The sequence below is a fragment of the Dama dama genome, chromosome 20, assembly GCF_033118175.1.
Source record: "Dama dama isolate Ldn47 chromosome 20, ASM3311817v1, whole genome shotgun sequence".
Lineage (NCBI taxonomy): Eukaryota > Metazoa > Chordata > Mammalia > Artiodactyla > Cervidae > Dama > Dama dama.
Genome location: NC_083700.1, coordinates 33,022,228 through 33,049,847, shown reverse-complemented (window position 1 = coordinate 33,049,847; position 27,620 = coordinate 33,022,228). Strand labels below are relative to the sequence as shown.

The 27,620-nt window shown below is 39.3% G+C and overlaps 1 protein-coding gene across 6 annotated transcripts; it reads right to left on the bottom strand.

Annotated features, from left to right (window-relative positions):
• On the bottom strand, nt 1–27,620 carry DRAM2 (DNA damage regulated autophagy modulator 2). Of its 6 annotated transcripts, none has more exons than XM_061121180.1 (10): nt 27,476–27,605; nt 27,049–27,105; nt 26,595–26,730; nt 18,969–19,113; nt 14,643–14,710; nt 12,883–13,022; nt 3,486–3,663; nt 2,878–2,960; nt 1,474–1,566; nt 1–952 (listed from the first exon to the last, which is right to left on the bottom strand). In XM_061121180.1, the coding sequence occupies exons 4-10, from the start codon at nt 19,097–19,099 to the stop codon at nt 845–847; spliced, it is 801 nt and encodes a 266-aa protein (XP_060977163.1). In that variant the 5' UTR covers nt 19,100–19,113; nt 26,595–26,730; nt 27,049–27,105; nt 27,476–27,605; the 3' UTR covers nt 1–844. The 6 variants fall into 6 exon arrangements, with proteins under 6 accessions (XP_060977163.1, XP_060977164.1, XP_060977165.1 ...); XM_061121181.1 differs by having other exon boundaries at nt 26,595–26,641; XM_061121182.1 differs by lacking the exon at nt 26,595–26,730.

The window sequence follows — 27,620 nt, the reverse complement described above, 5'->3', positions numbered from 1 at the left end:
TGCAGTTTGAGGTGACTTTTATTTTATATAATTATACTTGCTGTTATTCACAAACTTCTCAGCCTTGTGTAGGAACATTAACCACTGTTTTATACAAAATGCAACTGGAGTACATTTACCTACAGCTATTTTTCTCATTCATTAGTAATTAAAATTTCACATCCAAGACTAAGCTTCACGAAACAAGTGCGAGCAAGCATGTGTGACAGACCATTTAGCATAGTATCTGGCCTTGTGGCAGGAATCAAATCAATATTCACAGACTATCCTGTGCAAAGCTTAGGCAATTAAAGTGCTCATGTGAATTCAGGTCTACTTCCCTTTAAAGTTGGATTCCAGAAGAAATAAATTTTATAAAGACTATATGAAATGTAAAACTGTTACTTCAGAACCCAATTCTAAAGGAGCTGTTGAGCATTGCGATTATTTGGGGTCCTGAAACATTTCTCTTACATAAGTGATCCAAACAAAACATGAATGTTAATAGTTTTAAAAATGTGAAAAGTTGGATTTTGCAGACTGCTTGGTGCACATCTGGTTGTTTCTCTTTGAAAAAAAAAAGAAAAGAAAAAGTAGAAAAAAATATACAATTTTGTAGTCCTTTGGTTTTACTTTCTGGGCTAAAAAAGTATAGGCATAAATGTTTTTACATGATCCTCTTGAAGACATCCTTTAAAATAACATCAAATGTCTTAATTCATGTCTCTTGATTATCAGGATTCTTTCATGTCACTGTCAGCCTTGATTAAATGGTTGAAAATTTCAGAGCAGAATAAGTAACTTTCATGAATATCTCCCCAATCCCTGAGAATCATAATCACCAAAGGTATATTTTGTCGTTTCATCATACATCTCTGGAAAGTAGCCATGTTCGTTCATTGTTAACAGGGCAAGGAGCAGTGTCATAAAGAGTTAATCCATGTAAAGTGGCTTCGACCCGTAAAGAAATTTTCTGGAACAGAAAAGAAAATTACATATAGAAGTTTGCTCCTTAAAGACAGATCACATATTCAATATACTCTGGGAATATCTTGGGATCAGGAATGTAAACCAATTCTAATAAGGAACAAGAGAGAGATGGCTGTTGTACTGCCAAAAGTATCATGTGTAGTACCAACAGAATTGGGAAAAATAAGTTTCTTTCCTCAGAAGTTCCTTGGTTTTCTCAGGTTTTATGAAGAATCAATAAAACTAAATGTTGAGGATAGCCTATATAAATGTAGCCTGAGTTGATAAAAACTCTCTGAGAGAATATCTGCAAATTTGACTGTTTTACAACCCTATTTTCAAGGCTTAACCTTGCAAACAGAACACTATTTCTCAAAGCACAGAAACAAATCATGTTAAAAGCTCCTCTTTGGGCTCACTGCTTAAGAGGTTTATTTTTGAAAAGGTGAGAGAGTTGCCTATAGAAAGTTTCTTATTCCATCAAAGGAAGTCTGACAGCATGTATCTAATTCTATATTTTCTTACCTGAAAATCACGAATATAAGTCAGGAAAAAACCAAAGAAGGAAAGTGACATAGACCATTCTGCTGCCGTAGTAATCATGTGAAGCACATAACCCTTAAGTGACAACAACAAAAAAACAGTTCTGTGAAATTTCACTCATATTACCTCAAATAAAAAACCTGTAACATTTATAAACCAATCAGTATTCTGAAATATCAACCCCTGATTTATTTAACATATCTCTAGAATTAAAGAATTAGAGACATCCTAAATGACCTATCACATTTTCATTTATAGCAAGTAAAATTTTCATTCAAATAACTAAGAACAGGAGAACGTAACTCTACAACCAAGAAGTCACTGCCTTTTCCAAAGTCATGAGACATTAAATGCCACTAAAAAAGTTTAAGTAAACAATGCTCAGGTTAATAGGTGGCTCGGTGGTCAAGAATCCACTTGCAATGAGGGAGATGCAGGTTCGATCCCTGGGGCAGGAAGATCCCCTGGAGAAGGGAATGGCAACCCACTCCAGTATTCTTGCCTGGAAAATTCCATGGACAGAGAAGCCTGGCAGGCTACAGTCGACAGAGTCCCAAAAAGTTGGATATGACTGAGCAACTGAACATGCACACATGCAAAAAATGCTCATGACAAACTTGATACTACATTTTGAGCATTAAAATATGGATTCTGATTAGGAGTATCTAGTAAATTATTTCATTTAATCATTTTCACAATCATGTCCTTTCTAGGGCTGATTCCTATATTTAATTTAAAATAAAATGCCACCTGAGTGGTTTGTGAAAATAGATAAACTCATTGTATTACCCACTCAAGTATATGCCCCACCTCCCTTTTTCTCAGGATCAAAGATACTATCTCCATTCAGATATCCACTATATTGGAATACAAATGCAGAGTCCATAATAACAAACTTCCAGATAACAAAAAATAGAAGTAATTTTTTTAACTTGAAAACAAGTATTCTATTAAATAATAGATTTTGGATGAGTATGTGTGCATGCTCAGTCACTAAGCTGTGTCCCATCCTGTGCGACCCCGTGAACTTTAGCCTTCTGTCCATGGAATTCTCCAAGCAAGAATACTGGGAGTGGGTTGCCATTCCCTTTTCTAGGTCAGTCGAATATACTGCATATTATATCCATATTTAGAGGGATCAATTTCTGAGAAAACTCTGCCATCACAGTTCTCTTTAGGTCATAAAAACATTCACAGATCACAAAGAGACAGAAGCATATAGATGGGTTTGACACAAACTCTATCATTTATAGAAAATAATAATACATTACTGATTATTCTACTGAAAAAGTTTCATTGTTAGTAGTGAAATGAAAAATATATCAAAATCAATCAAAACAGTCATCCTTAACATAAAACCAAGTTTTATAGCCTCTCAGTTCTTACTTTGTCCTCAGGGTTCCAATGGAGTTTCTGTACTATATCAGCACCAAAACTGCCATTGTACAAAAGTGATGAGCAAGTCAGCACTATTAAAAAGAAATAAGTCAAGGAAGAACCTCAAGGAAGACCTGTAAGTTTAAGTTAAATTCAAAATTAAAAACAAATATCTTCAAAGATCTAAAAGGATCACAAATATATTTGTTTCCAAGGCCCAACACCATTTTCTTAAAGACTTCATATTACATGGCATTAGTAAAATTTTAAATGTGCCCAGATTATTATGAAATGCTTTGCAGAGTCAGTCTCTCTTTGCTCAATAAATTCTTAGTTCTATCATAAGCTTTTGCTACACAGTTGTTCATAAGGAGGGCATCAACTCATCTTTCCTGTCTTTGAAGTGAGTATGATTAGGCTAGACATTATCCTTGCTTTTCACTCAATTACCATGTCCCAAGTAAAAATCTGAATTTCATGATTCAAATTAATTTAGGACTTAGTAAACCAAGAAGCTCACCCACAAAAGGCCTGTTTACAATATGTCAACAATTTTCACTTAAACTTTGTTGTTCAATTCCCTTTCAAGGGTAGTCACATTTTACAGCAAAGGATACTGCTAAATGCACTTACTCCACACCAGATAACCAATGACAGTCTGATCCAGAAGACTTGTTTGCCATGAATTTTGGGCTGCATTTGGTAGGAAAGGATAGTCTGAACAAACATATATAATGAGCCCACACCAAATGTGAGCACAGCTCCACACACATGTACAGCAAAAAAGGTGGTTTTCTGAGAGGTAAAAGGAAGAAATAAGTCAATAAAAGAAACTCCAAAAGCATCACAAACACAATATTTAAAAACACAAGTCCAGCAAATTCAATAGGACATTCACTGAGTTGGAAAGCTATGCAGAGTCTACAGATTATTTCCTGAGATAATTTTCTCTCAGTACTCAGCATAAACCTGAAAATTACAGTCATCCAAATTACTTCATATGCCACTAGTGAAAACATGAGAGTAATTACTCATTTAATCATGCTTATTTGGGTGCCTCTTATGTGTCAAGCTACTGTTCTAAGCATTCAGATATATGAGTAAACAAATCAGATAAAAATTTGGCCCTCAAAGCTTACATTCAAGTGAAGGAACACAAACAATAAAAAATAAACTTTAGAAATAATTCAATATATGTTAAATAGTGATATGGGTTACAGAAAAAGAGTAGAATAAAGTAAAGAGAACTAAGATGGTTGGGAATGCAGGAGGCAAGGAGTATCAACTTAAATTTAAATAAAATCTAAATACAATTTAAAGGTTCAAGAAATTAAAACACTCTTGTTTCTAGTTTGACTTGTTTTGATAAATTACACAATAAGGGATTAGCATAAATTGCAAATTTTTTCTCTGTTACCTTACTCTTTGCTTTTGAATTTATTGTTTTCCTTTGCCTTACTCTCATTAATATCCATCTACATTTTACTTTTTACTATCTATGCCCCTGTTTAAAAGTGATGACAGTAGCTCCAAAAAAATTCTATTATCAAAGCCTTTGGTTGAAGTATTAGTTGATGAAAAAGTAATTGTGGTTTTGGACTGTGAATTTTAAATCACTGCAACTAGGCTCAAACATCTTTATTAATCAAAATAAGAACCATCACAATGACACATTTTTGCCAATGAGAAATAAGTTTGTTTACACCTGTAGCATAAAAATCCTTGCCTTGAGATTCAATGAACTCTTGGAAAGCATTTTCTGCCTCCTGCTAGTTGTGGAAGCATTTTCCCTGCAAAAAGTTGTCAAGATGCTTGAAGAAGTTGTAGTCAGTTGGCGAGAGGTCAGGTGAATATGGCGGATGAGGCAAAACCTCATGGCTCAATTTGTTCAACTCTTGAAGTGTTGGTTGTGCAATGTGCAGTTGGATGCTATAGTGGAGAAGAACTGGGCCCTATCTGTTGACCAATGCCAGCTGCAGGCATTGCAGTTTTCCGTGCATCTCATCTATTTGCTGAACATACTTCTCAGATGTAATGGTTTTGCTGAGATTCAGAAAGCTGTAGAGGATCAGACAGGCAGCAAGCAGACCACCAAACAGTGACCATGACCAAGTTTGGCTTTGGGAAGTGCTTTGGAGCTTCCTTTCAGTCCAGCTACTGAGCTGGTCGTTGCCCACTGCTGTATGAAATCTACTTTTCATCGCACATCACAATCCAATTGAGAAATGGTTTGCTGTTACATAGAATAAGAGAAGACAACACTTCAAAATGATGATTTTTTTTTTTTTTTGCAGTCAGCTCATGAGACACCTACTTATTGAGTTTTTTCATTTTTCCAATTTGCTTCAAATGCTGAACGACAATAGAATGGTTGACATTGAGTTCTTTGGCAATTTCTCGTGTTGTTGTAAGAGGATCAGCTTCAATAATCCTCTCAATTGGTTGTTGTCAACTTCCAACAGCCAGTCATGGTGCTCCCCATCTTCAAGGCTCTCGTCTCCTTTGCAAAATTTCTTGATCCACCATTGCAATGTATGTTCCTTAGCAGTTCCTGGGTGAAATGCGCTGATGTTGCAAGTTGTCTCCACTGCTTTACGACCCATTTTGAACTTGAATAAGAAAATTGTTCAAATTTGCTTTGTCTAACATCATTTCCCTAGTCTAAAATAAATATAAAATAAACAGCAAGTACTAAGTCATTAGCAAAAAAAAAAAAAAGTGAGAAATGTGCATTAAAACAGTGTATAACATAATCACATTTACTTAAGAATGTATTCCAATATCAAACAGCAAAGTTCAACAATGCAAAACCACAATTACTTTTGTAGCAACCTAATACAGTTTTCTAAACTGACGCTGTCTGAGTCATTTGGTTGACAAGATATTACACAGCACGTAGTATGAGGGTATGACTCCCCGGTGTTCACTGCAGCACTATTTTCAATAGCCAGGACATAGGAACAACCTAAATGTCCACTGACAGATGAATGAATAAAAGGTGACACAAATACACAATGGAATATTACTCAGCCATTAAAAGGAATGAAAATAGGGTCATTTATAGAGACATAGTTGGAACGAGAGTCTGTCATATCGAGTGAAGTAAGTCAGAAAGAGAAAAATAAATATCGTATATTAACACATATATGCGGAATCTTGAATGGACATGTAGACACAATGGGCAAGAGGAAGGTAGGACACACTGAGACAAAATGGGACTGACATATATACACTAGCATGTGTAATACAGACAGTTAATGGGAACCTGCTGTGTAGCCCCGGGAGCTCAGCTTGGTGCTGTGATGACCTACATGCGAGGGATGCAGGGTGGCGGGGGAAGGAGAGGGGAGCGAGGTCCAAGAGAGAGGGGATATGATCCCTGGTGGCTTAGATGGTGAAGAACTTACAGCAATGTGGGAGACCTGCATTTGATTCCCCGAGTTGGGAAGATGTCCTGGAGAAGGGAATGGCCACCCACTCCCATATTCCTGCCTGGAGAATTCCATGGACAGAGGCGTCTGGTGGACTACATACAGTCCATGGGGTCACAAAGAGTGGGACATGACTGAGTGACTACACTTTCATAGCTAATTCACTTCACTGTACAGCAGAAACTAACACAGCATTGTAAACCAATTACATTACAAGTTAAAAAGTAAAATCTAAATTAAAAGAAAAAAGAGGGTATGACTAAGGTAACAGAAGAGAGAGTAGGTGAGGGGTTGGTTCTGTCCTTCCACAATCAACTATGCTAATTCACATACAGTCTACTTTTTTTAGCTGAAGGTGTAAGAAGTCTCAAGTATAGAGAAATAAAGATAACAAGTTATTTGGATTCCTTTGGAGAAAGTGCTACTTTGATAAGGTTTGGGATGTTTTAACTGGCAGTAAGTTATGAGCACTGGGAAGGGAAAAAAATCATTGTTACTATCACCTTGTGTCACAAAGAAAAAAAAAAATTCAGCACCCATAAAACAATACAAAATGATAGTATCTTCTTGGTTCATGTGAATTTACCACTGTATATCAATAAAGGCTACAAAAATGAAATTGACTTAGGGATAAAAGCAGGATTTTTCTCCTTAAAAATATTCTCAAATATATTTGCTGACTGAAAAACATGCATAAGATAAAAGTTGAGTGTGTGCTGTGTTTAGTTGTTCAGTCATGTTCAACTCTTTGTGAGCCCGTGGACTGTAGCCCACAAGGCTCCTTGTCCACGGGGATTCTCCAGGAAAGAATACTGGAGTACCATACTCTCCTCCAGGGTATCTTCCCAACCCAGGGATCAAACCCAGGTCTCCTGCACTGCAGGCAGATTCTCTACCGTCTGAGCCACCTTCAGAGTTATATTTCATTTGGAAGACTTTCTGAAGACTTCAAGACCAGGAGGCAGCCTCTCAGATAGCTCTAAGAAACTGTCCTGAAGAGGTAAGGAGTTCTGCAACAAAGATGACTACTATTAATTAAAGAAAACCAGATATCTCAACTTAGTTTGTGCTTTTCTATATATGGAAAGATGCAAGAGCCTGGGCTCACTGAAATCATTCCTTTGATAAGCACCTTAGCTATCTAGGTCCAGTGTCCAGTCCCCATCCTGAGTCCCCTCAGGGTGCACTGCTGGGCGGTGGCTGCAGTGGCTGCAGGCTTGGCAGCTGGGAGCCCATTTGTCTCCATCCTGAGTTTTCTCAAGGCTCACTGCTGGGGACAGCGGTAGTGGCTTGATGACTGCGATATCCTTTGTTTACTGACGTGGCAGGCAACATTTTTCATTCACATATTGATGAAGCTAAATACAGATATAGTCTGATCAATGCCCACATGTGATCAGCACACAGTTCCATCAACAAAATCCCATAGTTAAAAGAAAAAGAATGGACAGCATTCACCACTATGTTTATAATCAGAATGGAGGTGTATAAAGCTGGTTTTAACTGACAGTACTTTGGCTTAATCCATTTAATTTTGTCATTTAGAGACTAGGGAAACAGCAAAAGATCTTGAAATGGGCAACAGATACCCTTTCAATAGTATGCTAGCGCCTGTGGGAATGATTCTATAGAAATGTTAATTGTACTTGGCTTTGATTAGGCTATTTTGAAGAGAGAACTTGTATGATAGACATTATGTATAGATATAAAAGTTAACTTATTGAAAATGCATAGTAACACAAGTAATCAATGTGAATAGAAAGGCATACTGTGTCCTACTGAATGCAACTGACTTTCACTTTGTGAATAATGACCAGTTTTTTTTGTTTTTTTTTTTTTTTTTGACCAGTTTTGTTAGTTTAGAATCTATTTGTAAATTCATTTGAGCATTCCTTTTCTGACTTATAATTGTGTGGTAGTTTGACTTCTTTTTTAAGTGGTTTGCAGTATCCACTATTCCTCTCATTAATTAATAAATTAAATGCAATCTTTGACACATGTACCACAAAAGTCACAATTTTATCTTCTTTAAAAATATATCATTTAGGACTTCCCTGGTGCTCCAGTGGTTAAGAATCTGCTTGCAATGCAAGGGATACTGGTTCAACCCCTGGCCCAGGAAGACCCCACATGCCATGGAGCAACTGATTCTGTGGGCCACAACTGCTTAGCCTACACGCACCCTATCGCCCGTGCTCCACAATGAGAGAAGCCACTGCAATGAGAAGCCTGTGCACTGCAACTAAACAGCAGCCCTCGATCACTGCAAGTAGAGAAAGCCCTCACACAACAACAAAGACCCGACACGGCCAATAAATAAATAAATCTTTAAAAAAAAAGAAAAAAAATATATATCATTTAGCATAGACAAAAATATACTCCTTGACAAAGACAAGAGAAATTATAGAGGTATATGTGTGGTCAGGGGCAAATGTTTGCCACAGAAATTATAAACCATGTATTGAATACCCTGTAATCTTCACCTAAAAGTTTTAATGAAACTTAAAAACTAGTCATGTATGGATGTTAGAGTTGGACTACAAAGAAAGCTGAGCGCCAAAGAATTGATACTTTTGAACTGTGGTGTTGTAGAAGACTCTTAAGAGTCCCTTGGACTGCAAGGAGATCCAACCAGTCCATCCTAAAGGAGATCAGTCCTGACTGTTCATTGGAAGGACTGATGTTGAAGCTGAAACTCTAACACTCTGGCCACCTGATGTGAAGAGCTGACTCATTTGAAAAGACCTTGATGCTGGGAAAGATTGAAGGCAGGAGGGGAAGGAGATGACAGAGGATGAGATGGTTGGATGGCATCACCAACTCAATGGACATGAGTTTGGATAAACTCCAGGAGTTGGTGATGGACAAGGAGGTCTGGCGTGCTGCAGTCCATGGGGTCGCAAAGAGTCGGACACGACTGAGCGACTGAACTGAATGACATTCCTTCCAAAGTCTCCTTGAAGATAAATTTTCTAGGAAGGGAGAATGCCATGTGACAACAGAGGCATAAATTACAGTTATGCCACCACAAGCCAAGAAATGCCAAGAATTACTAAAAGCTGAGAGAGAGGCATGGAATAGATTCTCCCTCTGAGCCCCCAAAAGGGAACCAACCCTATTAACACCTTGATTTCAGGTTTCTGGCCTCCTGAACTCTGAGAGAATAAATTTCTCTTATTTTTTAATACCCAGCTTATGGTATTTTGTTATGACAGCTCTAGAAAATCAATATAGATTCCTGCCTGGTTATCCCTTCCAAGTTTCCTTGAGGATAAATTTTTCTAGGGTCAACTAAAGAATGTCACTCACCGTCTGGCCCTATAGGGATTAGCCCTGGTAATCACTGATCTTCAACACACTCTGAACAGAGCTCAGGGCAGAGCCCATGAATGAGGCCCTCTGTGAGCTGGGAGAAACTGGCAGAACAGGCCTTCAAAGATAATTTTCAAGAGATAATTTTATGAACCCAAATTCTTATATCCTCTCATACTTAGAAAAGCACTTACTTAGATAGTCCTGCCTTATGACTAGCAGCAACTTTCTATGAGACGTGTGTTTGACGGAATGTACTCTTTCTCCAGCGTCACATATATGCTGATGGGAGTCCCCTTAACTTCTCTGGAGCAGTTTCCTATAGCTATCTCAGAGAATGCTTCCAGGCTATCGTCCTCAGTGAAAGTCAAAGTCGCTCAGTCATGTCCAACTCTTTGCGATCCCATGGACCGTATACTCCGTGGAATTCTCCAGGCCAAAACACTGGAGTCGGTAGCCTTTCCCTTCTCCAGCGGATATTCCCAACCCAGGGATTGAACCCAGGTCTCTTGCATTATAGGCAGATTCCTTACCAGCTGAGCCACAAGGGAAGCCCTCATAAGTCCCCAAATAAAACTGTAACTCACATCTCTCACATGGTATATTTTTATTTCAGTCAACACACTAGGATGGGAAAAATTCCTAAACACTGAGGACACATATTTGGTTTGCTGCATTTTTTTTTTTTTTGTTTGTTTGGCTGTACACTTGCAGGATCTTAGTTCTACAACCAGGAAATGAACTCAAGCCCTCTGAAAGAGAATCTGTCTGCCAATGCAGGAGACGCAAGAGATGTGGGTTCAATCTCTGGTTGGGAAGATCCCCTGGAGCAGAAAATGGCAACTCACTCCAGTATTCTTGCCTAGAAAATTTCATGGACAGAGGAGCCTGGATGGCTACAGTCCCTGGGACCGCAGAGAGCTGGACACGATTGAGTGATGGAGCACACACATACAAAAACTTTGGCAGTGAGAGCACAGAGCCCTAACCACCAGACCACTAGGGAATTCCCTTGCTGGATGCTTTTATACACACTTGTTTTCAAAGAAATTAAATAATGTACTTTTTTAAGTTAAGAGTTGTCAAAGGCCATATTGCAATTATTAGGTCTCTTTAAATGCAGACAATCACAGCAGTCACAGGGAATTTTTTTATCCATCCTGCTTAGTTCCCTTAACCCCTCTCAATAAGTTACTAAATATTAATACTTAGTATGAAAGCATGTCTGTGCTAAGTACTATGTTAGGTGCTGGGTATACAATGGTGAATGAAACCACTGAGCTATACTTAATGGAGAAATATACCAACTTAAAAAATAAAAGTAAATTTAAAAAACATAAATAAAAGATTATACTACCAGAAGTGCTGCAAAGAATTAGTTTCCAGAGGGTTAGAGAACACAAAGAAAGAAAATCTGAAATTTACAAGAGGAAATCTACTGACAAAAAAGACTGCCCTCAAGAAATAAAGTCTGCCTACATCTATTTAGGCTTGGTTTGTAGCATGTGCAACAGCAGAAACAGTGTATGAATCAGAGTTAAGTAACCCTGTCTTATTTAAGGAACACAGAAAGACCCCTGCTATGTATAATATAAGGAGGGGCAATGATGCAGCATGAGGCTATACAGGTAGACAGCAGTCAGATCACACAGGACCTTTTGATTAATTAAGCAGCTTGGCAGTTTAACAAATTATTTTTTTCCTCTCTTGATTTTCTCTTTTCAAGTGACCTTGGACCCGTGAGCTTAAAGCACAGGTACAAGGAAACAGGAATGAGGTGTACAGATATTTCTAAAAGATTACTTTGGCTGCAGCATCAAATTAAAGGGATATAACACTGAATGCAGAAGAACTATTAGGGAGGCTATGGCAGTAATCCAGAGGAGGGGTGCTGAAATCTAAACTGGTTGAGAAGGAGATGGTAGAGACAGTCGGAAAAAAAAATGGAGACGCAGATGATTTCAAGAAATATTTAAGAGATAAAATCAACAAGTCCCTACTTTAAAATAAGGTGCTTGCCTCTCTTCCAATTTAAGCTCTGCACCTATAACTCCTTTGTAGACCTGGTTTGTGTACAATTATTCCTATATGAATTAACTAGAGTTTGTCTCTGCAAGAGAGAAGTGGGGAGAAGAGAAAGAGGAATTAACTCACCATTTTAAATAAGCAGTGAAAGTTTACATTAGAAAGGAAGGAAGGAGAACTGTTTGCTATGTGAGTAATGCTACAGGGTTTGCTTATAAACAGGCAATGAAGCCATTAGTAAAAGGTGTAGAGCACATTCATTTAACAGGTCCAAAGGTGCATGAAAATACATATTATCAAGAGAAAAAGTAATTTGAAAGTTACAAGGTCAATGAGACCCTTGTGATGAACATGAATTAGAATGGAAGCTGAAAATTAAGAATGTATACAAATATAAACTGTTTTAATGGCTGAATGAGATTAAGGGAGAAAGGCAGTTTTGCATGGGTGCTATTAGGAACTCCCACTGGAATTCACTGGGTTCTATAAAAAAGTATCAGATACTAATAGAAGTAGTATGTTAAATGTGAAGGTCACTTTGCAATCCATTTTTACTATACAGTGATGAGAGATATTGTTAAATTGATCACAGGACAACTGGAGCAAAGAATCACTATCCAAATACTAAAAACCACCAAACCCATGTTTAAACACTGAGCTATACAAACCGACTACAGAAGGCAGGACTGTATTTGTGGTAGACAGCTAACTAGCTGTCCACACCAATTTCTGTATCCCTTCCATAGTATAGAGTTGCCCTGGGAACTGCTGCCCAGCAAGATTTTACTTCCCAGCCTTTCTTGTATCTAGCAAAATGGAATGTGAGTAGAACGATGTGAGTTACTGCCAGGTCAAAGTTTTTAAGAAGCAGGTGTGAATTTTTCATGTTCTCTTTCTTTCAGGCTGCTAGATGCAGAAGTCAAAAGAGTCTTAAGGATTTGCAAGGCCCAAAGATGGGCAGTGTGTGGACCTTAAATCACTGTGGAAGGTAAGCCATCTACCAACCAAAAATACCAGCATGTGATGCATCTATGTAAAAAATAAACTTCGATTGTGTTAAGGCACTAAAATTTTGGACTTTGTTATAGCAGCAAGCATTACTCTAATATCTATTTGGATTATGTAACTTGATCTTTAGGTTTTCTTTTTTAGCACGTATTTTTATGTCCAGTTCAGTTCAGTCGCTCAGTCGTGTCTGACTTTTTGCGACTTCAGGAAAATACTTATGCTGAGTTAAAACACAAACCTGGAAATTTGCCACAAGAGAAAGTCCTAAACAACTCAGTAATCCAAGTACAAGGCCAGCCTTGTTTAATCTGATGATTCGATTCTCTTCAGGATTCAGAGCATGAACTTGCTTATAACGAACATAAATGGTCGCAATGCCTGGGAAAAGACAATTGGAAAAACAAAAAAGTAATAAATAACTAAGGAATAAAGAGCTCACAAAAGTCAGTGGTATCTAAAAACATGGAGTCCCCCCACCACCACCACTCCACCCCTTGACCTCCCTGCATGTGGGATCTTAGTTCCCTGACCAGGGATCAATCCCATGTCCCCTGCATTGGAAGCTCAGTCTTAACCACTAGACCACCAGGGAAGTCTCAAGAAACATAGTTTCCTTTTAAAGATAATCTGAGAGAAGAAAAAACAAAACAAGCAAAAAACCAGCTGTAGTTTCTACAGAACTTTTAAGATTGTACTGTAAAACTACTATTATGTCTGTGTGACTGAGCCAAGTTCTTTGCTTCCTGTGGGCCTCATGTTAAAAATATTTTGGAAAAATTTAAGAGATGAGTTTGATGTTTTCTGAAAATCTCTAGTAATAAATGTTATATAAAGCACAAACTGGGGGCTTCCCAGGTGGTGCTAATGGTAAACAACACACCTGCCAATGCAGGAGATATAAGAGACGTGGATCCCTGTGTCAGGAAGACCCTCTGGAGGAGGGGATGGCAACCACGCCAATATTCTTGCCTGGAGAATCCCATGGAAAGAGAAGCCTGGCAGGCTACAGTCCATGGGGTCCCAAAGAGTCAGATATAACTAAAGCGACTTCACACAAACTATTACATATGATTAGCATTAAAGTCTAAAGTAATTAGTTTGAAGAATATGGATAGGATAGACATAGGCAAAAAACACCAAAGGATTATTTGCCTCACTCTCATTTCAATTCAAACTGCTACAACTTGGCTCAATCAGATACAGCGGTCAGTAACACAGGAAAAAAAAAAACAAAACCCCACTTGACTGTCCTAACCGGTCAAGGGTCAAATTAAACCTTCCACTGAAAAAATATTGCCAAAGAACTGAAAGTGTAGGAAACATAACAGAGATATACTTTTGTAGAGACATATTTCTGAAAGCTTTAGTTATAAGATGAACTTCTGTACACTGAAATAATTTAACTTAAGTGATTGCCCTGAGCAAATAATAAACATGATATGGAAAAATGCAAATATTTAAAGCAATCACAATTGGTGGAAAAAGCATTATTTTAGTAAACCATTAATAAAAAATTAGCTCAAAAAAAAAAAAAAGAGAAAGAAATGTAAAATAGCATAGTAGAACTCCATTTCTTTGGCATTAGAATATTGCTCAAAAATAAAACAGAGTTTCACAGCTATTCTCAAACTTCTCAATTGTTTATCTTAAAGGAATTTTGTTGAGGTTAGTTGTGGTCAGTGTGTTGATAGCTCCTTGTCCTCTACTGGTTGCTTAAGAATCGCCTTAAGACTCAAGGAATATTTGGTTATACTTTACAGCTTCTATGTGCATGAGTAGTCAAATAGCTCTATAGATACTTTTAAAAGATTTATTTCCATAATTTAGCATTTCTAGACATTGTTTTTACTTTAAAAGAAACATATCTGTCATCAATAATTTAGTGATAACTCTCCTTCAATGTAACTAGCAAGTAAAACAAATAACTCAATAGTACTGAAGAATAAAAGGGCAATTCAGCTATAAATTTTGATTCCCAAAATCATTCTTACTACTTACATAAAACTGCGGCGATATTTAACATTGCCCCAAACAAGCATTTTTCTGGAGCTACTGTACCAGTGTCACTAGAAGAAAAAAAAATAGGTATGAGGATTTCTCATATTAGACTTAGATATACATGTGTATTTCTTCTAATGGATAAGAAACAAAAGAGGTTATTTCAAATCCTTTACCGTTTTATAAATTCCATGACTCAACCCTTAATTTTATAATGAGAACATGACAATTTCAGCACTCAACATTTGATGTTCACTTTTTTCACTTATCACTTAAGGTTATTTCTTTTTCACATAATAGAATTCACTATAAATGGATAAAATAGCTATCCTTGTCATGTTGAGGCTGCATTACCAACTTACATCAGTCAGGCACCATGTTTATCTGTCACACCTGAATATTCCCTAAACACCAAAGATCCTTTCAGACTCCTTGGCCATCTGTTGTTCTCTGCCTATAATTAACACCTAATTGTTTCTTGATTACTTTTTAAAAATATTTATCAAGCATCTAACGGGATTGTCAGACAGCATTTTAGGGACAAAAACACTGTGGAAATAAAAGAGACAAAGCCTTGCCTTTGCCCTTCTGGAGACTCCACTCAAGGCCAGTTTTGAGTTCTCTCCTCTCTACATCCTAGCTGACTCACACAGCTTCCACTCCAGACCTCTATTAAAATCACAGATCACACTGTATTGCAATGTGTCTGTTTACATGCCTGTTTTTCAGTGAGGGTGAAATGCATAGATCCTGATTAACGGCCCTCCATTTACTAACTGGGGAACCTTGAGTATGTTCTATGTATACCCACAGTTGTCCTCCATCTAAAAAATGGGGCTATCAATTCCTTCCCAGACTCACCAGGTCAACATAAGGAAATGAAACTGTGGTCATGCATGCAAAGTATCTAGCATAGCTGCAGGCACACAGAAGACACTCTGTGAATGTTAGTTCCTTCCCCTTTCCTCAAACTACTGAAAAGATTAAAAAGACAAAGTCTTTATCCTCAAATTGAAGTAATATAGGAAAGAGATAAGAAGGATCTCAACCTCGATAAACATAATTTAAAAAAAGAGGAAAGTCATATCCGCTAAGGAATCAATAATATCTCATGAATATTTGGATCAGGTTTAGGAAAGTAAAGTATCAAATACAGATTATCAATAATATCTCGTGAATATTTGGATCAGGTTTAGGAAAGTAAAGTATCAAATACGGATTCTAAGGATTGCTCCTTCCCACTCTACATTTGTGTCTCTTAAGACACAAATGATTTTGTTACTCTTTGATCATCTTCAGGGAGCAGGGATTGTCTTTGCTTCTACCTTTCAAATTTTCAAGAATAAATGCATATGTATTATTCTCATAATCAGAAAAAAATCCATGGAACTTCCCTGGTGGGCCAATGGTTAAAACTCTGTGCTTCCAAGGCAGGGGGCATGGGTTTGATCCCTGGTCGTGGAACTAAGATCCCACATGCTGCATGGTTATTGCCAAAAAATAAAAATAAATTAGAAAAAAAAAAATCCATAATTTTAACTGTGGTATTCCAAATGATGCTCCTGTTTTAGATTACCCATAAGTAAATAAATTATGGGGCTTCCCAGGTGGCTCAGATGGTAAGGAATCTGCCTGCAATGCAGGAGACATGGGTTCAATCCCTGGGTCAGGAAGATCCCTTGGAGAAGGGCATAGCAAACCACTCCAGTATTCTTGCCTGGAGTATTCTATGGACAGAGGAGCCTGGCAGGCTACAGTCCATGGGGTTGCACAGAGTCAGACACCACTGAGTTACTAACACTTTCACTTTCAAGTAAATAACAGCATGCACTTCCAGGATGGCTGGCTAAGTGTGCTCTGGATCAGAATGACAAACTGGCCTACAAATAAAAACAGCCAAGCCCATCATCTCATCAGCATTGCATTTCAACCCAGTGGTCATTACATACCATTAAAAAAAAATTATCTGATCATTATTATATGTTATTTATATTATTATGCATACATTAAATACAAGTTCTTTTCTTTTTTTGGCCACGTAGCATGGTTTGTGGGATTTCAGTTCCCCAACCAGGGATCAAACCCAGGCCCTTGGTAGTGAAGTGAGGAGTTCTGACCACTGGACTACCAGGGAATTCCCAAATAAAAGTTTAAATATTTTGAAATATAAAATACATAGATGTTCTAACAATTTCTTCTTATAGCCCAGTGGTTAGTCTCATGCACCCCACCTACACATTCATAACTTGAACCAAGAGAACACCTGAAGCACACTTGCAGAGTTGTCTCTGAACTGTGAATTATCTCTGAAGTGAAATTTATATTTGGTTATGTCGTAGGGGGACTGTAACAATGAAGTCTTTCGGGTAGGGTCTATGAGCTGAAAGGAACTTCACAGAGTATCTAATCTAACTCTATCTTTTCAGATGAAGACAATGAGCCTAGGAGAAGTAAAAATAAGTACCACTGAGTTTACATACATTAAAATGTGGGAGGAAATTCTCCAGATAATAATACTAAGTTCATTAGCAAAAAAAATTAAAAGGCAGAAGGACAGAGACAGACAAGGAAGTGTCTAGTGTTCTATCAGAAAATCACATGCAGTACCATCAGAGAACTGAAACTCTGATAAAGAACTCAACGGCCTCAAATTATAAAGAGCTCTTTGAAATGAAAGCAAATTCTCTAAGGGGAAATAAAAATGATGAAAGACACTCACGAATATGTATGCTCTCTTGGTGTTACTAGAGAATGAACTGGCTCTTTAAGCTACAGGTCCTTTGATCAGAGAGGTGAACAGTGGTGACTTATCAAAATGATTCCTACAACTGGAAACTTAAATTCTACAATATTTTTGGATTTTATAAATCTTCTTAAAGTAGACTCAATCTGTTGGTGACCTGTGTGCTACACCATACCATTGTGGAAACAATAAATGAAATGGCATTGCCCTGATCTCTTCAACAGATAAATTTAGCCTTTAAGTTTATCACCTTTCAGAAGTGCTCTATCTTCTGTGTTGGAAAGGTTATTTTTCAGAGGGAAAACAAACAAATAAATGAAACAACTATGACAACCAACCAAACTGGGGGGAAATCAACCAAGTGGTTAATCATTTCTGGAGGGGCAGAAACTAGAGGGAGACTGGAAAAGACTTTGAATTTCACTTTTATAATCACTCTAGTCCCTGATGCTGGGAGGGACTGGGGGCAGGAGGAGAAGGGGACGACAGAGAATGAGATGGCTGGATGGCATCACCAACTCGATGGACATGAGTTTGAGTAAACTCTGGGAGTTGGTGATGGACAGGGAGGCCTGGTGTACTGCGATTCATGGGGTCGCAAAGAGTCGGACACAACTGAGCAACTGAACTGAACTGAATCACTCTAGTACTGTTTAAAATGTGTTATAATAAGCACATATTGCCTTTATAACTGGGAAAAAAAGATTATGGACACAGCACATGTAATCAAGTACCCATACTTAAATCACAAGTAGTTTTGATATTTCAAAAACATTATCAACAAATTTAGATACTTAGTGTGTCAGAAAAGTCTAGGCAACATGTCATAAAGTGTAAGATCATAGTCTCTAGAATCAAATGGCTTGCCTGGTCAAACTGAATCTTGGTTCCATCAATTACTGAGTCATATGCCCTTGAACAAACAACCTCCTTGGACCTCATTTCTTCCTCTGTCAAATGGGGGTAATAGTTCCTAACTCAAAGGGTGGGTGTAAACATTCAATTATTTAAGACCTATTTAAGAAGAATGCTTAGAACATCACCTTGTACGCAGTAAGCAAATCAACTGATGTTTGCCATTACCATTAAGTGAAACTGTTAGTCACTCAGTCGTGTCCGACTCTTTGAGACCCCATGGGACCGTAGCCCGCCAGGCTCCTCTGTCCATGGAATTCTCCAGGCAAGAGTACTGGAGTGGGTTGCCATGCCCTTCTCCAGGGGATCTTCCTGACCCAGGGATCGAACCCAAGTCCCCCGCATTGTAGGCAGATTCTTATTATTGTTGTTCTAGTATTTTTGAATTGTAAGGGGAAAATAATTCCAACTCTATCTCCTGAAACCTTGAATACTTATTTGGAAAACAGGCATTGAGGTGTCACAATTCACTAACTGAACCTTAACCATCTGTCTCCATATTTCTCTATCACACAGAAAGAAGCAAATACAACTTCCTTTTTCTGATTTTATTTTTGTAATATCAAACATAAAATTTGAATTTCAAAATGTTAAAATTAAATGTTGAGTTCAATATTAAAACATGAATGATACATACCATTCTCCACAAAAGAATACATTTCACTGACCTGATATAAGGCAAAACAGGGTCAACATGGTGAAGTGTTATAGCAGTGATATATGAAAATATGAAAGCAGCCGCCGTCCAAATTACAAGGGCTGAAGGAAGGAAACTGAGGCCTTGCTGAAACCACCACATCTCAAACAGGTCTCCTGAGGCAGGAAAAAAAAAAAAAATTAGGTGAGATTATTCACGAGTATTTCATCTATTCTACTTCAGCGCCCCCATCCCACAAAATTATACTTTCATCCTCAGCTGTTTCACTTCTGATCAATTCCCACACCATCTACTGACACCTACTCTCCTTCAGTTTCGCAGTAAATGGAACCAGGAATCACCCACTTTCTGCATCCAGACACTATCTCTCTACCCCATCTTTCCACACATAATCAATTACCAAGGACTATTAATTTCACCTCTTGGGTTTCCTCAAATCTACCGCTTCTCTCCATCTTCACTGCTACTACTCTACCTAAACCACCATCATTTCCTGACCAGATTATTATTATAACCTTCTAAATGGTCCTCCCTTAGTCTGGACCACAACCAACCCAGACTCTACTATAAATATTTTTTAAAAAGCATTCTAATTCTAAAATACCAATCTGACCACTTTACTCTCCTCCAGAGAACCTTTCAGTGCCTCCCCTTGTAAAGATGCCTTTACAAGTTTTCTTTCCTTCTTAACATGGCCTATGGTCTTGTCTTATCTCTATCTATTCAATACATTCCTCTCTGGCCATTTCTCTGTCTGCTCCCAGTTCCCTGCTCTAGCTATCATCATCTTCACCATCAAAACAAAAACGGTGTTTACTGTGTCAGCAAGCCTACTAAGTACCTTAAACATATGATCTCCTTTATTCCTCAGAACAGAATCACAGAGGTTAAGAGAACTGCCCAAGGTCATAGGGCTGCAGTAGAGACAGTATTCAAACTCGGGCTTCTACTTCTAAATCACTTCAGTCGTGTCCGACTCTGTGTGATCTCATAGATGGCAGCCCACCAGGCTCCGCCGTCCCTGGGATTCTCCAGTCAAGAACACTGGAGTGGGTTGCCATTTCCTTCTCCAATGTGTGAAAGTGAGAAGTGAAAGTGAAGTCGCTCAGTCGTGTCCGACTCCTAGTGACCCCGTGGACCGCAGCCTACCAGGCTCCTCCACCCATGGGATTTTCCAGGCAAGAGTACTGGAGTGGGGTGTCATGGCCTTTCCATTCTAATACCAATCATGATGCAAATCTCTTTCAGGCTGCCAAGTGTGTCATGCCCTCTTGAACATCTTTGAACCTTTGTTTTGTCTGGCTACAAATAGTGTCACACCTCCTCCTCCACTACCACACGTTAATTGCTATACATTTCAAGTCTCAACTCTTCTAGCTTCATCTGAGTATTCCTGCTTTATTTCTGATGGCACCCTTACTTTCTCGACAAGGACACTGCTTGTTTGGTTTTATCTTTCTCACTAAACTTTAGAGGGCCTATCTACACACATACCACACACCACCACTTTCTCCCTTAAATTCCAGACTGAGGATGTTGGTAAGTAATAAGGTGTCAATAATGTGAATTAGAAAATATTAATGTATCTTCATGCATTTAATTTTTAAAAATATAGAAATACTTTCAAATTATAAGAAATTACTATTACACATGTGAAAATAATTTCATATTTGGAGGAGTATCTTCTCATAGTGTGAGACTGCAATTCAGTATTCCCCATGAACTCTGTAAAAACTTACACTCTTATCTCCACGATCCTCCAAAGTGCTCAGCTTCCTCATCTCAGACTGATCTTCCAAATAATGAAACCTCAGCCATTTTTGACTTGTATTTCTCTTTAACTCTGATCATCTGACTTGCTACTAAATATGTACATCTAAACCTTGCTAAATAAGTTTCTTTTCCTTTATCCCTCGAGTCACCAGTGTACACTCAATTTGAGTAATTTCCTGTCTGAATCATCATAATCTCCTCTTCTCTGTTCTTTCTTCATGTCATCCCTTAACATTCCATCAATTTTACTCTTCTATTTAGTTAATTATGCTAGTTCCCTGGGGCTTCCCTGGTGGCTCAGATGGTAAAGAACCTTCCTGCAATGCAGGAGACCCAGGTTCGATCCCTGGTTCAGAAAGATCCCTGGGAGAAGGAAATGGCAATCCACTCCAGTATCCTTGCCTGAAGAAATTCCATGGACAGAGGAGCCTGGTAGGCTACAATCCATGGGGTCGCAGAGTCAGACATGACTGAGCAACTAACAATTGCACATTGGGTGCCTTGCTTGGGAACTCTCCCTAGGCAGTAAGTTGGAGCCATTGTTTCCCATCTCTCAGGGTTCACTCCCAGTCCTTCTTCACCTGATGCCAATTCCTTGCGAAGTTCCTATAGGACATTCCCCAGCATGTTTCTGGACAATAATTCTTAATTTCTATAAATTTTGAGTAACTTCTTAAAACTGGAATTTAAAATCTTTAGGAGTTTAGTTTCGAATTTTGTTGGTTCTGACAACCTTTGCACACTTTTTTTTTTTTTCTTCAATTTTTGACTATGAGCTCCTGTTTAGATGATCTTAATGGGAGTATTCTAAAAGGTTTATATTAAGGGTGAATCATTCCAGAAAGGGTCTGTATTTTTTCCAGGTACTCTGGTACATTATGAACCTGGGTTGACTTTAATTTCTTGGCTTCCAAGTTTTTCAGACCATGTATACAAGTAAATTTAAACTTTGAATCTGAGTGATGACAGGCCCTATAGTTTTAAGTTCTTATGTGGTATCTTTATTCCCCCACCTGGAGCTGTGGGGCTTGAAAAGGAACAAATTTGTGATCCCTCTTTGCCAGGAAGGAGATATTTTTTCCTAGCCCACCTTTCATTGAATGTGTAGATTTTTGAGGGTCCTGGCTGATTTGAGGGGAGAGGTGGTTCTCCAAGTCCACGAGTTGTACAATTTCAAATGGGAATATTTACACTTTATTTTTTAGGAAAAAATCATCCCCTGACACATAGGCATCACCTACACAAACTATATAACATGAATGGTGTCTCTGAAAGTTATACATCCGGGAGGTCAAAGGGTTATGAATTCTCGCTCTCTAACTTGGGTGGTAACAGGGGTAGCCTATCATTTATCCATAATTGTACTTTATTTCAAAGCCCCCTCAAAAGACACACTATTAGTTTACTACCTTGGTGTCAACTCTCTTCAACTTTTTAGCCCTGGGAATTTCCCCTTCTTTCCTCCGAGGACCGCTATACATTTACAAGGCATTTATTCAGCATTTGGGTGTTTTGGCAAAAGGGATTTTCAAAAGATTTTGTCCACCCTATTGCTAGTAGCATGACCTCTTCTTAAATAAAAAAAAAAAAAAAAAAACTCCCAGAATCCCAGTGAAGGGAAATCGCTCAGTAGTGCCCGACTCTTTGCGACCCCATGGACAGTAGCCTGCACCAAGCTCCTCCATCCATGGGATTTTCTAGGCAATAGTACTGGAGTGGGTTGCTATTTCCTTCTCCAAGAATCCCAAGGGCCGTGTTAATCTCAATTATGTTGGAGGCTGTGGTCCCAGGCAAGTTCTAGAGTATGGGATAAAGTCAGAGAAGAGAATAGGAGTGGTGGAGATAGATGATTCATTTTGTTCAAAGTTGGGGAAAGCACTGTCTTTCTCCAGGGAGAATGGGAAAGCCTGCTTTATTTTACTTTTTCGGCCTGGCCACGCAGCTTGCGGGATCTCAGTTCTTGGACCAGGGACTGAACCCATGCCATGGCACTGAAAGCCTGGTACTCTTAATTACTGGGCCACCAGAGAATTCCCACATGACCTCTTCCTTTAATTGTTTGTGCATGTCCAAATCCTTCCTATTCTTCAAAATCGGGCTGAGATACCATATCCACACAACCTTCCTAATCCATTTGGATCTCGAAATAAACATTCCTTCTTCTGAGAACATCTGACTTGCATATCTCTTACAGCTCATTTTCTTTGACAGTATAAAAACTGGGGAGGGTGTCTGAAGTGGATAAAATCCTTGATGAGGAATTCTACTTCTCTACTCAAGCACAGAATAGGCACTTGCCCATAAAAATTACTCAATAGCCCAAACCAAATCCTCATAAACCCCAACAATTTTTCTATTTCAGTTAACAGTACAAGCGATCCCCAACTTACAGTAGTTCATCTTTACGATGGTGCAAAAGCAATTTACATTCAGTAGAAATCACACTTCAAATTTTGCCCTTTTCCCAGCCTAGTGATATGCAGTACAATATTCTTGTGACAAGATGCAGCTCTTGGTCATTTGCAACCATTCTTATTCCTAGTTACCACTGTAAACACTCAAATAAGATTCTCAGTTCTCTTGGCCTGTGTTTTTCCTTCCCCTCCATCCATTCTACATGCACTGCCAAATTAACTTTCCTAAAATACATTTCTGCTCAAAAACTTCATCAAATAAAATTGTGTGAACTTGGGCAAGCTTCACTAATTTCTCTGAACCAGTTTCTCCTTTGAAAAATGACAATAATATTATTGGCAAAGGCTGTACTGTCCAATACAGTTAGCACCAGCCACAGGTGAAGAGCTGACTCACTGGAAAAGTTCCTGATGCTGGGGAAGACTGAAGACAAAAGGAGAAGGGGGCGGCAAAGGATGAGATGGTTAGACAGCGTCACAGACTCAATGAACAAACTCGGGGAGACAGTGGAGGACAGAGGAGCCTGGCTTGCTGCAGTCCATGGGGTCACAAAGAATGGAATAACTTAGAGACCGAATAACAACAACAAAGCCACATGTGACTATTTAAATTAAAACTTTCAGTTCCTCAGTTGTACTAGATGCGTTTCAAGTGCTCAGAAGCCACAGCTGTAGCTACCATACAGGATGGTGAAAATATGGAACATTTCCATTATCATGAAAAAGTTCTATTGGACAGCGCTGGATCACTATTACAGGGATTACACTGACAGCACAAGTGAAGAACCTAAATACTTACTGATACTGGTACCTTTTAGTATTAACTGTTCAATGCTCTAAAAGAATGCCTGCTTCAGAGAGGTTTATTCAAGAAGTAAATGAGATAATACATGTAAAGAAGCTCTCATGGGTGGTCAGTAAATGTTTCTTCCTCTTTTAGAATGTAAAAGATAAAAGTTCACAAAATACCAGTCAAATATGCCCAAACCTGCACCTTTTTGTAAGTCCTGAAACTCACATATAAACAAAATAGAGGCTGTTTCAACCCACGTGTCTTTAAAACATGTAAAATTTCAAGTCAATGCACCAATATTGCTCAAGGGTAGAGCACTATGCTATTAATTTTTTCTTTAAAGAGCTGATATGTGTGCATTTTATAATAATATATAGAATTAAATAATATTTTAAATCTGGGATATCAATTTTCTCATTCTTTCTCACATTAGACACCTTTCACTGATCTCAAAAAGGATAAAATTAAATGAAGAACACTGACTTCCCTCCCACAGAAGGAAAAACAATGAGGAAAAAATGATAGCTTATTATTAAGCCAAATAAAGCATTGACTAGTCCCTGAGATGCAATGGGAAGAACACAGTCGTAAGATCAGATTTACATAAGTGCAAATCTCAGCTTTATCAGATCCCAGCTGTACAATTTCAGGCAAGTTACTTAGCTTCTCTGAGTTTCAGTATTCTGACTTGTAAAGTAGCTATTCCTTAGAGTAGTACAAAGTAAACATACAAATAATCATGATGCTCGTGCTCAATCACTAAGTCATGTCCAACTCTTTGTGACCCTATGGACAGTAGACCGCTGGCTCCTCTGTCCATGGGACTTTCCAGGCAAGAATACTGGAGTAGGCTGCCATTTCCTCCTCCAGGAGATCTTTCTGACCCAGGGATGGAACCTGTATCTCCAGGGTTCCCTGCAATGGCAGGCGGATTCTTCACCACTGAGCCACCTGTGAAGCCCCATGATAATGATGGGTGATTTATTAACTCTGTACAACCACAATTAGCCACAGGGATGAGGAATGACAATTCTTAATTCCTAGTACATCTGAATCATCTTAGATTCCTATCTCCTGAGGTTTTGAGGGTTCTAGTTATCTAAATTGACAATTTAGAGGAAAAGCAGCAGCAAATGGTTGTTGTTCAGCTGCTCAGTCGTATCCAACTGTTTGGGACCCCATGGACTGCAGCATGCCAGGCTTCCCTGTCCTTCACTATCTCCTGAAGTTTGCTCAACTCATGTTCACTGAGTTGGTGATGCCATCCAACCATCCCATCCTCTGTTACCCTCTTCTCCTGCCCTCAATCTTTCCCAGCATCACGGTCTTTTCCAATGAGTCGGCTCTTCACATCAGCTGGCCAAAATATGAGAGCTTCAGCTTCAGCATCAGTCTTTCCAACGAACACTCAGGTTTGATTTCCTTTAGGACTGCTTGGTTTGAGAGACCAAAAGACTCTCAAGAGTCTTCTCCAGCACCACAGCTTGAAAGCATCAATTCTTTGGCACTCAGCCTTCTTTACTGTTCAACTCCCACATCTGTACAGGACTACTGGAAAAACCATAGCTTTGACTACACTGACCTTTGTTGGCAAAGTGATGTCTCTGACTTTTAATACTCTAAGTTTGTCATAGCTTTTCTTCCAAGGAGCAAGCATCTTTTAATTTCATGGCTGCAGTCACCATCCACAGTGATTTTGGAACCCAAGAAAATGAAATCTTTCATTGTTTCCATTTTTTCCCCATCTCTTTGCCATGAAGTGATGGGACCAGATGCCATGATGTTAGTTTTTTGAATGTTGAGTTTGAAACCAGCTTTTTCACAGTCCTCTTTTACCTTCATCACGAGGCTCTTTAGTTCCTCTTGGCTTTCTGTCATTAGGCTAGTCTTATCTGCATATCTGAGGTTATTGAGCAAATGGTTTACCAGTTTGCAAAGGACCACTGAGAAATTTAAGTGCACCAAGGTGAGGAAGACTACTGTTGCCTATGTATTATCACACTGGAAAGCTGGAAGCACTGCCAACCAAGCAAAATTGGAATTTTAATGCTTAATAATTTAAGAAACCTTTCAAGATTCCTGAAAATATGCAGGAATAGCCTTCACACAGCAATGACATTTAACAAAATGTTCTTGCATTTCTCACCTATCTTATCTCTGCTTTCCTTGAAGATCCCTGAATCAGAACTGCAGCTACAAGTTTTAAATTCCGCAATATTTAAATGCCACAGGTAAAAAGATGAATTCTTTATGCTGTCTCCTTTAAGTGGTGACTGCTCAGGGACAATAAAAAAGTAAATTCTGGATATTCCAAGTGAAGAAAGAAAGCCACAGGTACGCAGAATCATGCCCAAAGCAAAGCAAAATAGTAAATGGTTATTTTTCTAAACTCTAATTTGGCCTTCTAACAAACATACTATTCTAGTAATGATTAAAAATTAAATAATCTAGAAAATTAAGTAACACTTTTATAAGTCGGATCAAACATTACAGGGAGAGAAGTCGAGGGAGAATCTGATGGTGCATGGAAAATTAGAGCTGTATTTTAGTATTGGTTTATACACTTAAATTTGGGAGAAATGGAAAAATGCGGAGTTTTACAAATGTATCCTAATGTAAGCACAGTTGTGAGGATACAAAGGACTACAACATTTACCTTTCTATCCCGGACTTTCCTGGTGGCTCAGACGGTAAAGAATCTGCCTGCAATGCATGAGACCCGGGTTCGATCCTTGGGTGGGGGAGATCCCCTGGAGAAGGGAAGGGCTACACGTATTCTTGCCTGAAGAAGTCTATAGAGAGAGGAGCCTGGCGAGCCCCGGTCCGGGAGTGCCAGAGAGTGGGACACGACTGAGCGACTAACAGACACACAAACACACAACACACACACACACTACTCTGCTCACCCCAGGGCAGACTTGAGCTTCGGGTAAACACAAGTCACCACAATAACCTTCCTCCCCTACCCCACCCCTCCAAGGAATCCAAGCCCGGGAGTGACAAAGGGAAGGTGTACTCAACCATAGATTTTGTGGGACTGGGGCAACAGTTCCACTGGGGCAACGATAACCACTTAAAACAAATAAAACCAAGGAATTATTTACACCCACCGCTGCCTTCTTCCGGAGGCGCAAAGAACTGGGACGAAGAGCTCGATTAACCCGTGCCTGGGGCAGAGAAAAGACGTGGGAGGCGGAGGCTTGGGGCAAGCGAGGCGTGGAGGGGTGCGGGGGAGGGGGAAAGACCAAGAACTCACACAGAAAGGTGAGGCGCGGAGACTTGAACCCAGCCTGCACCCACTCAAGACCCCTCCTCCCCACTCGGACCCCCAGCAGTCCGTCCGCGCTCCGACTGCCACCTGGTCCCTCTCCCGCAAGTCGCACATTGTGGTCCCTGGAAGCTGGACGCCTCGCACGCCCGCCACGGGGCTGTGGGGCTCCCGGCAGCATCCCCGTCTCCGACCCGCCCGAACCCATTCTCCGATACACCCCTCCTTAGCTGGGCCTGGGGTGGGCCCTCATCCCTTTCTTGGCCTACCTCGCTCAGACGACCCTGCCAGTACGGACCGCCGGGTCCGGAGGCGGCCGGCTGAACGGAGATGGGGCAGGGCCCCGAAGCGCGCTCCCGAGCACCCAAGCCCGTCCCGGGGCGCGCTCACCACCCGGAGGTGCGCGCTCGCGCC